This window comes from Malaclemys terrapin, chromosome 12 (genome assembly GCF_027887155.1).
Source record: "Malaclemys terrapin pileata isolate rMalTer1 chromosome 12, rMalTer1.hap1, whole genome shotgun sequence".
NCBI classification, from domain to species: Eukaryota; Metazoa; Chordata; order Testudines; family Emydidae; genus Malaclemys; species Malaclemys terrapin.
This window is the reverse complement of record NC_071516.1, coordinates 43,278,016-43,289,211: the sequence shown is the minus strand read 5'-3', so window position 1 is coordinate 43,289,211 and position 11,196 is coordinate 43,278,016. Positions and strand designations below refer to the sequence as shown.

General features: G+C 41.3%; 1 protein-coding gene across 1 annotated transcript; it reads right to left on the bottom strand.

Annotated features, from left to right (window-relative positions):
* Nucleotides 1-7,652: 7,652 nt before the first annotated feature.
* LOC128846079 (olfactory receptor 11G2-like) lies at nt 7,653-9,237 on the bottom strand. The gene is made up of 2 exons (XM_054045152.1): nt 9,208-9,237; nt 7,653-8,600 (listed from the first exon to the last, which is right to left on the bottom strand). The coding sequence occupies exons 1-2, from the start codon at nt 9,235-9,237 to the stop codon at nt 7,653-7,655; spliced, it is 978 nt and encodes a 325-aa protein (XP_053901127.1).
* Between the last annotated feature and the right edge of the window lie 1,959 nt (nt 9,238-11,196).

Sequence of the window (11,196 nt, the reverse complement as noted above, 5' to 3'; positions counted from 1 at the left end):
ATACGTTGATTTTTTTCCACATCTTTTCCCTATAGTTAGACCTTTTTTAATGTTGTGGTTTTAAAATACTCACGTGGTGGAAGGAAAACAATGAACATTCAAGGGGTAGCTTCAAAAATGTCCATTTGTCTCTGTTCTATGTGATGCAGACCAAAGAGACATTAATTAAGAAGAGAGCTGAAACACTTTCCCCATAGACATGTTCTCATGGACAATTTCTAAGCTTGAAAGATTTTCAATGATCCTTATTGTTAAGAAGTTCTTCTAGTCTATTCAAGTTCTTATACTATCCTAATCATCATACTATTGGAGCACTTAATCCTTGGCTCTCCAAATCTATGGGTGAGTTCTCTTCATGGGTCTGAATCTCACTTTTTTATGGAATTAACAGTGATAAATTCAGGTTTCCAGCCTATTTGAACTCAGTTCTACACACTGAGAGCACGTCTGTCACCTCTCTCAAAACTCATTATTGCTGGGAGAAGGTGACTATTTCTATTCATTGGAGGGTCCCATGAGTAGCTGATAGTCAAAATGATTCACCATCCATTGACAATAAATTGTAACATGTTCTTCTGATACTATTGTTACACAATGTGATGTTATTAACATGAACTGTGACCATACAGATTGTTGTTGCAACCAAGGTCCTATAGTTCATAAAATATCAGGGTTGGAAGGGACCTCAGGAGGTCATCTTGTCCAACCCCCTGCTCAAAACAGGACCAATCCCCAGACAGATTTTTGTCCCAGATCCCTAAATGGCCCCCTCAAGGATTAAGTTCACAAGCTGGGTTTAGTGGGCCAATACTCAAACCACTGAGCTATTCCTCCCCCGAATTTTGTACCAAATCTTGTTCAAACGAGGTCAAGTAAGGTGTCTATGAAAAGGTTATGATTTGCTGGTTACGATTATGCTAGCTGTATGCATGTATCATTTTTGTATTTAAAGTGATAAGTATTGGCTCTATACCTGTTTCAAATGTTGGCTCCTGGGGTATCGCCCACAAAGTAATTAGTCAGATATGCCATGTAAGATATCTGCAGAAATGTTATAATTTGCCAGATATGATAATCTTGTTTATATGTTTGTATCGCCTTTGTGTTATGAGTTATAGATATGTATGTATGTTTGTAATTCAAAGTTGTGCTATGCTTCTGGGTGACACCCCAGACAGTTTGGCATCAGCACTGCCTAGCCTGCTTGATGGCCCATTAAGGACCATCAACTACACAACTGATCCATTGAGGGAAGGCAGATACACCTTGTGACTCAGCAAGGCCTGCAGGGACCTGCCTATGGAGAGAAATCTAAGGCTTCAAAGCCATGTGCTAGGCAGCTTGTGTTTGAAAAAAGGAAGCACGGGCTGCACGGCAAGAGACTATAAAAGGCAGCTGCATCGTCTCCATTTTATCTCCAACCCTGCTTCTGACCTCTGGAGGAACTTTGCTACAAACTGAAGCTCTGAACAATGGACTGAATGACCCATCCAAATCTGTGGATGTTCTCCAGAGACTTGATTTGACCCTGCTGTTTAGTCCATCACTGCTACAAGCCTGAACCAAGAACTTTGCCATTGCTGGATGTAATTGATTACTTTAACCAATTTTAGCTCTCATCTATATTTCTTTCTTTTTATGAATAAACCTTTAGATTTTAGATTCTAAAGGACTGGCAACAGCGTGATTTATGGGTAAGATCTGACTTGTATATTGACCTGGGTCTGGGGCTTGGTCCTTCGGGATAAACTTTTTTCTTTTACTGGGGAATTGGTTTTCATAATCATTCATCCCCATAAGGAATGGTGCTGGTGGTGATATTGGGAAACTGGAGTGTCTGAGGGAATTGCTTGTATTACTTCTGATTCGCCAGTGGGGTAAACCCAAAGTCCTCTCTCTTTGGCTGGTTTGGTGTGCCTCAGTAGTAAAGGAACCCCAGCCTTGGGCTGTGACTGCCCTGCTCCAAGCAATTTGTCCTGAATTGATACTCTCAGTAGTGTCCTGCCAAAGGCCACTTTGTTACACACCACAACCAGGGAAAGAAGAAGCAGAATGCCAGCGATGGACATCCCCATCTTCCTCCTCATCAGCATCAGCTGGGATTTCCAAAGCAGCCAAATGGAATTAGGTGCCCAATTCCCATTGAAGCAGCAGGATTTAGGTGCCTATGCCCTTTAGGCTCCTTTGAAAACCCCATCATAAGTCTTCCCCTTAGTAATAAAAGTTTAATGACTTTGACCCCATTTAAAACCAACCAATGCCACTGGTACTGGTATGTATCATGAATGGAATTTTCCTAAGAGACAAAGGTTGGTAGATGCCCATATCCCACCATTGAAATGGAATGGTCTTTCTGCTGGTATGGAAGTAGTTTTTTTTTTTTTTTTAACCGAGATTTTCAGAACCAGAAAAAGTTGCTGGATACCCAGTTCCCATTGATGACATGTTGGTATCCAATTCCATTAGGCAATTATTAAAATCTCAGCTAATGAATCCTAAAGCTTCATCTCTCGGCTCAGAGCTAGTGATTGAAAATTAGACAAGGGAGAGGAAACTGCCAGGATTTGCCCAGAGCAGGGCTTCTTTCTTTCTGTATGTCAGCCATGTAGGCACTCTTTTGTCATCATCATCATCATCATCATCATCATCATCACAGCTTTGCACCACAATCTCAAGTAGCTAGATTTTTCCATATTTACTAATACTGATGGGTAACTCACTCTGCAAATAAATAAACAAGCAAGCAAACACCACAATGGGCCTACTCATGGAGTGAGTCACTATACATATTCACAATACACTTATAACCCATGCAAACTTGCTGTGATTCTCTCTTCCTCTCTAGTGGTTAGACCATGGATATGGCTTTGTGAGTCTACTGCAGACTTAAAACTAAAGAGTATGGTTTATGCTGTGAGATCCAGAACTCCTGCGTTCAGTCCCTGCTGCAAATAACACATCGAGGGGTTAGGCAACAATGGAAAGGACAACCCAAAGGCATATGTGTTCAGTGATCATAGAACCATAAATATAGGGCTGGAAGGGACCCTTGACAAGTCATCAAGCCTGGCCAAGCAAGTCTAGATCATCCCTGGCAGGAGTTTGTCCAACCTGTCCTTAAAAACATCCAGTGATGGAAATTCTAGCAACTTGGATCATTTGTTGTTTTGGGAGAGGGTAGGAAATGTGACTTTCTGCAGGTGGAGACTAGTTGGAAAAGGGAAATGGCAAATTTTAAGTTTCTATCTCAGCAAAAGCTGATGGAATTGAATGGGAGAAAGAAAAGACACTTCTTTAGGCTGAGATCTAGCCCCCTGCCTGAATATCAAAGGCCTGCTGCAAACAATGGAGGTGTGTAAGATTCTCAAGAAAAGATTGCGAGAACCTTTTATAATGGAAAGTGTTAGATTAACTAAATATAATGGGCTAGAAGGGGCCCTGAAAGGGTCATCTAGTCCATACTTCAGTAAGGGAGGATTAAATATGCCTTGACCACCCCTATAGGTGTTTGTCCAAATTGTTTTTTAAACCTTCCAGAGACGGGAATTTCACATCCTCCTGAGGTGACCAGTTCCACTGCTTAACTATCCTGAGAGTTAGAAATTGTTTCCTAACATGTAACCTGAATCTCCTTTGCTGCAATCTAAACCAATTACTTTTTGTCCTGTCCTTGGTGGAAATGGAGAGCAATGGAGCACCATCCTCTTTATAACAACCCCTAGCATATCTGAAGGTGGTTATCAGGTCCTTCCTCAGCCTTCCGTTCTCTAGACTAAATCTGCCCAGTTCTTTCAACCTTTTCTCATAGGCCAGGTTTTCTAAACCGCTGGTCATTTTATTGATATATCCCTGAATAACATCTGCCCCTTTTGCAACAGCTTCACACTGTTGACTTATATTCAGTCTGGGATCCACTATAACCCCAGATCCTTTTCTGCAGCACTACTGCCTAGCCAATTATTTCCCATGTCGTAATTGTGCCTTTAATTTTTCCTTTCTAATTGTAGCATTTCATAGTAGTCTATATTGACTTTTTTCTTGTTGATTTCAGGCCAATTCTCCTCTTTGTCAAGGATATTTTGAATTCTGATCCTGTCCTCCACAGTGCTGGGAGATAGGTGTTTGACTTCCTTTGGATTTCAGTGAGATTCGAGCTCCCAACTCCCTTACACTCCTTTGAAATGCCCAGCTAAAATGACTAAATTTTCCTATTTTTTTTCTTTGTTTTTGTTTTTCAAACACTTACACTGGCCCTCCAGAGCCAATCCAGCTCCAGTGGAGAGAGCTGTAAATCTACTCTGCCTTGCATTCCACCACAGAATGTCTGGCTAAGGTCCAGTTGGTTACACCTGTGCAACCTCATTGAAAGTAAGAGATTCCCCCATCTAAAATGTGCCAAGTTCTTGTCCTGCCCATCAAGACAACAGAGAGCTCCATTCCTGGACTATTTTATTTGAGCTGAGTCACCTATCTCATTGCATCTGCCTACACAAGGGGTGCTAGTTATGATGACCTCAATACCTTTATCCATCTTCAATCATCTCCAGGCCATTTTCCATGCTGCCCCCTAGCTGTAGTAATGCTGTTGTCCTAGGAGTTGTATAAACAACAAATGCTTGGATTTTCAAAGGATTTGGGGGCCTAGGTTGATTTGAGGTTCAGAGGAACTGAGTGCCTGACTCACCTTTTAAAATTCCAATTAATGGGCTCCTTCATCACACTACTGATGTGAGCAGTGCCAGCTGCATGTAGTTATTATTACAGGGGGAGGGATAGCTCAGTGGTTTGAGCATTGGCCTGCTAAACTCAGGGCTGTGAGTTCAATCCTTGAGGGGGCCACTTAGGGATCAGGGGCAAGCTCAGTACTTGGTCCTGCTAGTGAGGGCAGGGGGCTGGACTCAATGACCCTTCAGGGTCCCTTCTAGTTCTATGACAGAGGTATATCTCCATATTATGGTAGCTATTAAAGAGAATTAGGATCAGCTGGAAAATGTATTTTATTTTCTACAAACACATTGAATGTAATGATAGACTGAAGGAGCTCAGTCTATTTATCTTAACAAATGAAGGTTAAGGGGTGATTTGATCACAGTCTATAAGTATTTATGTGGGAAACAAAGATTTAATACTGTGTCCTTCAGTCTAGCAGAGAAAGGTATAACATGAAGCTGAAGTTAGACAAGTTCAGACTGGATTAAGATGTAAATTTTAACTTTGAAGGTAATTAACCACTGGAACAACATACTAAGGGTCATGGTGGATTCTCCATCCTGGACAAATTTTAAATTATTGGATGCTTTTCTAAAAGATCTGCTGTAGTTCAAACAGGAATTATTTTGAGGACGTTCAAAGGCCTGTGTTATACAGAAGGTCAGACTAGATGATCACAATGTTCCCTTCTGGCCTTGAGTCTATTAATATAGGAAACATTTATTTGTTTATGCTGTAAAAATGTATTGTTGACTGTCAGGTTTTCATTGAAAAAAGGGTAGCCCACAAAAACTATTTCTTCTTCACTTTTCAACATCCAAAAGCAGATTCTTTTTCTTGTGTTTGTCTGTCACCAAACTGTTGAATCCCTAGAAACTCCCCAAATTCAGTGAAAATAAAAACATTCTCATAAAAATCCATTTGTAAAAGTTAAAACATATTGACAGCAAATATTCAACCTGATCTAATCAAAATGAGGAAAGAGGAAAAAGTTACTTCTCAAGAACCAATCTAATTTCCATTCAGTGCTCACAGCACACACACACACACACGTTAACTAGTGAAACATTAGTTGGATCCCATTGTATTTTAATGAGATTTGAGTTCCTAACTCCCTTGGGCTCCATAGAAAATACAAAAATTAAGTATTTTATTAACTCTCCTCACTCCAAAACCCAATCAGAAGCAATTCATACTACCTCTCCTTCACCACCCTGTGCAACCTATTGCCAAAAGATTGCAGTCTAGTGATTAGCAGAACGATTAAAAGAAAAGGGTGAACAGCTGGTCTGATCAGGCTTGGCAATTTATTTTTAACTTGATTTCTCAAAAGATGAAATGTCAGGTGATGGTGCGGAACAATTTATAGATGGATAAATGTTTTAGAAAACACAACATAATGTGGAAGATAGGGGACAAGGCATGGCAATTGCCTATGTAATATCCCAGAACTAGAAGTGGAACCCAGAAGTCCTGGCTCCCAGCTCCAATTACACTAACACATGAGGCCCTGCTTCTCTCCCAAAGTTGGGTGTGGGACCCAGGATTTCTGAATTCCTGCTGTCTCTGCACTAACCTACTACATTCCACACTGGGGAAGGGAACCCTGAAGTCCTGCTCCCAGCCTCCCCAAAACACACAGACAAGGTCTCACCAGTAGGGGCAGGTCCACGATTAAGGGAAGGGAAAGGATTAAGTGAGAGACATCCCAGGTAATCCTGTTGAGTGAGCTGCACCCCACACAACAGAGGAAGGAACAAAACCCACAAAGTCACTGCCAATCTGAGCTGGGTGAAAATTCCTTCCCACCCCACATATGGCAACCAGTTAGACCCTGAGCATGTGAGCTAGAACCAGCCAAGTGAGCACCTGAGAATGAGAAGTCTCGGTGACACCTCGGAGCCCTGGCCCACCCCGTCCAAGGTTCCATCTCCAGCAATGGCTATCACTGATACTTCAGAGGAAGAAGAGAACAACACAAATAACTCCTCCCATAAAAACAAAAAATAATATATTTTGGGGGGTATCCCTTCATGACCCCTGCAGGTGACCAGCTGAAACCCTGAAGCATGGGATTTTACGAACATCAGAGATGAAGCAGAAGGGACCTTCAGGGCTGATAAACCCTGCCCCTTCCCATCATAAGTAACTCCATCAAACAATCCCACTCATATTTTTGTCCGGCGCTCCCTTAAAACCAATGAAGCTGTTTACCCACACAACTTGTTCCAGAACCTCACACCTCTGATGGTTGGAGAACTTCTTCTAATTTCTGTCCCTTGCTATGGAAGGAGATTGGGCATCTAGAGAGTTAGATAGGGGGGTGGTGGGCCTCCTGGGTCCTATCATTGGCTGTGGGAACTGAGTGAGGTTGAGGAGGTTAGATGGGGAGGGGGGCTGGGACTCCTGGGTACTAACTCTGGCTGTGGGAGGGGTGTGTCATCCATAACATGCAAATATAATGTCACCATAATCCATGGCCCTAGATCCATGGGTGTTAGTCTCTGGACATCAACGGGGTTGGTCCTGATTGACATCAGAAAAAAGGAGAGCAGAACTTTGCCTTCAGGATCTAAGTGTGGTGACACATTTATACAGATAACTGTCTTCAAATATCACTAGAGAAAAGGGGCAGATATACAAGCCAGCCTCCCCACACACACTCTCCTTTCAGTCTCCTTCTGCACACACACACTGAGCAGGGCATATTTCCTCCAGAAAAGACACACACACAGAGACACCTCCGCCGTCCCCTCCAGTTCTCAATTGTGTTCTGGGTTCATTGTCAAATGGGCATCTTTATAGTATGACCTAGAAGTAATGCTGTGTGTGCTCCCCCTGCTTCATTGGAGTCTTCACCCCCAGAAGGAAAAGGCCTCATATCCCATTGCCCACTCCCCTGACCAGCCAGTCCCTGCAGAGTGCGGACAGAGCAGAACCCCCTACTGCTCCCCCAGCAGGGTCCTCTTCAGAGCCTCCTTCATCTCCTTGTTTCTCAGGCTGTAGATCAGCGGGTTGAGCAGTGGGGTCCCCACCGTGTAGAAGAGAGTCACCACCTTCCCACTGGCCCCAGAGGCTGCCGGGTTGACGTAGTTGACCATGCCAGAGCCGTAGAACAGGCTCACGACAGCCAGGTGTGAGGAGCAGGTGGAGAAAGCCTTGTGCCGCCCAGCCCCAGCTGGCAGCCTCAGCACAGCCCTGATGACAAGCCCATAGGAGGCCAAGATGAAGAGGATGGTGGCAAAGATTATGAGGGAGCTCAGGGCATAGCAGGAATGTTCAGCCTGGGGAGCTGGGGTACAGGAGGCAGCCAGCAACGGGGCTGGGTCACAGACAAAATGATCCAGGGTGTTGGTGCCACAAAAGGAGAGTTGGGAGATGAGGGTGACAGGCACTATGAACCACAGGAAGCCAATGAGCCAGCAGGAGGAGGCCAACACCCAGCAGCTGTGAGGGGACATGAGGACAGGGTAGCGCAGGGGGTGGCAGATGGCCAGGTACCTATCCAAGGCCATGGCAGCGAGGAAGAGGCACTCGGTAGCCCCCATGGATAAGAAGAAATAGAACTGCATAAAGCAGGCAGGAAAGGAGATGGGGACGCCGGGGGACACGAGGTCAGAGAGCATCCTTGGCACTGTGGTTGTGACATAGGAGATCTCCAGCCAGGAGAAGTTCCCCAGCAGGATGTACATGGGCAGGCGTTGGAGGCGGGGGTCCCGCAGCACGGCCCACAAAATGCACAGGTTGCCTGCCAGCGTCCCAGTGTAGGCGGTGGAGAGAAGGGCACAGACGAAAGTGCGGCTCTCCCAGTCCATGGATTCGAAACCCAGCAGGATGAACTTGGTCACTGGGATGGTGCCGTTGGCCGAATGTATCAGGGGACCCTGGAGCTGAAAGGAAACAATCAAGAGAATTCCCAGGTTCTACCCAGAGTGCTGGGAGGGGAGAGGGGTCTAGTGGTTACAGTATTAGGAACTAGCACACACACAGTCACAGTTACTTTCTCTCTCTCTCTCTCCTACATATCATATTTCAAATTCTGCCTGGGATCTGACACTGAAGCTGGGTTTATTCTGCCTTTGGAAACCCTCCGCACTGGATAAAGATCCTGCACTAAGGTATTGAGCCAGCTGTCCTGCTTGGGCAATGAACTCTTGCTCCTGCTTCCCTAGCTGGATCAGGTCCTATGGACCTGTCTAGGATCACAAACCCCATCTGTGCTGGTCAAAACAGTGGATGATGTCACAGAAGCAGAACGAGCTGATTTAATGTCCCCTCCTCCCTATTCTTCAAGGTTAACATGAAATTGACTGGGCTGGAGCTGCACCTTTGGGCACCTCAATCCACTTGAGTGTCTGGCCCTAAATCCCTTTGGTAAATGGGATTGGAATCCTAAACCAATAAAGCACTTTGGACACATTTACCCCCAAACCTCCCCCCCGTCTAGCTAATGAGTGACACAGAACTGAATCGAGAGGACTTTTAAAAATTCTTTACTTTGAGTTTGGACAGCTCCAAGGAAGACATCACTCATGGATTGGCCCAAAAGGCTCTGCAGAAGGAAAATCTAGATCAAATATATAAAAATCTATATGAATGTATCAATATGATTCAACTCTACAAATTATTGTTGCTCATGAAATGAATGTATATAGTGAAATAACAATTATATTATTTATGGTTTATATTAGTGTTTATTTAAAAAAATTGTCTTTGCCCCATTCATTTTACACATTATATTTTCCAAAATAGATTAAACTGGTAAATTAAGAGTTACAGTTTATATTAATTTTGAGACTCAGAATGAAAAATTAATAACAGCATGCTATATCGATTTTAAAAAAATGATTAAAATGAAAAGTATTCATAATTTTGATTAAAAATAAATAACCTAAGATTTCAGTTCCAATATTTAAAATAATTTAATACCAATATAAGTTATCAATTTCTACTTTCCATTTAAATAACAAATGAATAATTATGTATATCATGAATTACTGTTTTAACTAATATAATAAATTAAGAACTAGATATTGTATTCATTACTCATTAATAGTAAGTCCATATTTTACTGATTTCCAGATTCATTTCACGTTACATTAATATTTTACATACTATTTAATTTCTAGATTTGATTAAAACCTTACATTAATACGTATATATTGTGTTGATTTCCACATTTGTTAAACATGTTGCATTAATAATTATATAGTGTATGAATTCCAATTATCATTTACATATTTAATAATGACATATTCTTATTTTCATTAAAATAGTAAATAAAGAATTATACATTACTTTTCTCTAGATTTGATTATATATTAAATGAGTAAGTATATTTTTTACTATTTTCCAGATGTTATTAAAATAGTAATAATGATAAATGATATCTCCCAACATGGTTACAATTTTAATCTGATATGCTTATAAATGTCTAGCTTTTATGAAAATAGTAAATGAAGAACTACATATATTCTTAGATTTGGTTAAAATATAACATCTGGAGTTCTGCTTTTTTTAACCTCCAGAGCCAATTAAAATATTGAGTTAATAATTCTATGTAGGACAAAGTTCCAGAATTGGTTGAAATATTGGGTTATGAACATTATATTATGATAATTTCCAGGTTAAAGTCAAATATTAAAGTAGTAAATATGTATTTTATTAATTCATAGATTAGATTGGTAACATTAAAATAGATGGAAAATGTTAAATCAATAAATATATTTTTATGTACTTCTAAATTCGATTTAAAAAATCCTACCTCAATTCTGGGATCCGGACAAATGCAGAGAAGTATCTGCTCTGATCATCTCAGTGCAGAGAATATACAACAGATCCGAATCTATCTGCAAAGGAATTGTATTTTGTTTTTTTTTTCTTTTCTTACTTCTTTAGGAAAGAGAAAAAAATCCACCTTTTTTTTAAGTACTTTTCTTTTTCTTCTAAATTGAGACATATCTGTCTATCTAGCTACCTATCTATTCTTACACTTCCCTTTCTGTTTATCTGTCTGTCTGCCTGTTAGTCTAAAATGAAAATCTGCTCTTTGCTGAAGAATTATTGGGCAGTACAATAATGTTTACTGGACTCTATCAATAATTTAAGACTTAGCAACTCGTATAACTTGAATTGGCTTTTAAACTGGTATAGTTACACCACTGTGCAGACACACTTTGGTCATAAAGAAGCTGATTTCAGTGTAGTTTAAACCTACTCTTAATTGATTTAAACTAAACCAGAATTATTGGGTTTCATCAGAATTAAGAACATCCACATCCCCTTTGGCATTCATTTAACTATATCAGTTTAAATTCACAGTGTAAATTACACTGGGTGAGGATGAAATGGGTGAGGCTCTAAAGTATGGTCTTCTCTGGTTTTACTGGGACATTATTGGGAGGATTGGAGATGTTTCCTGGGAGCATTGACATCTGCATTGAAGAGGGGAAGGGGTTAAAATTTGAAATCTGAGTACCTTTCTAC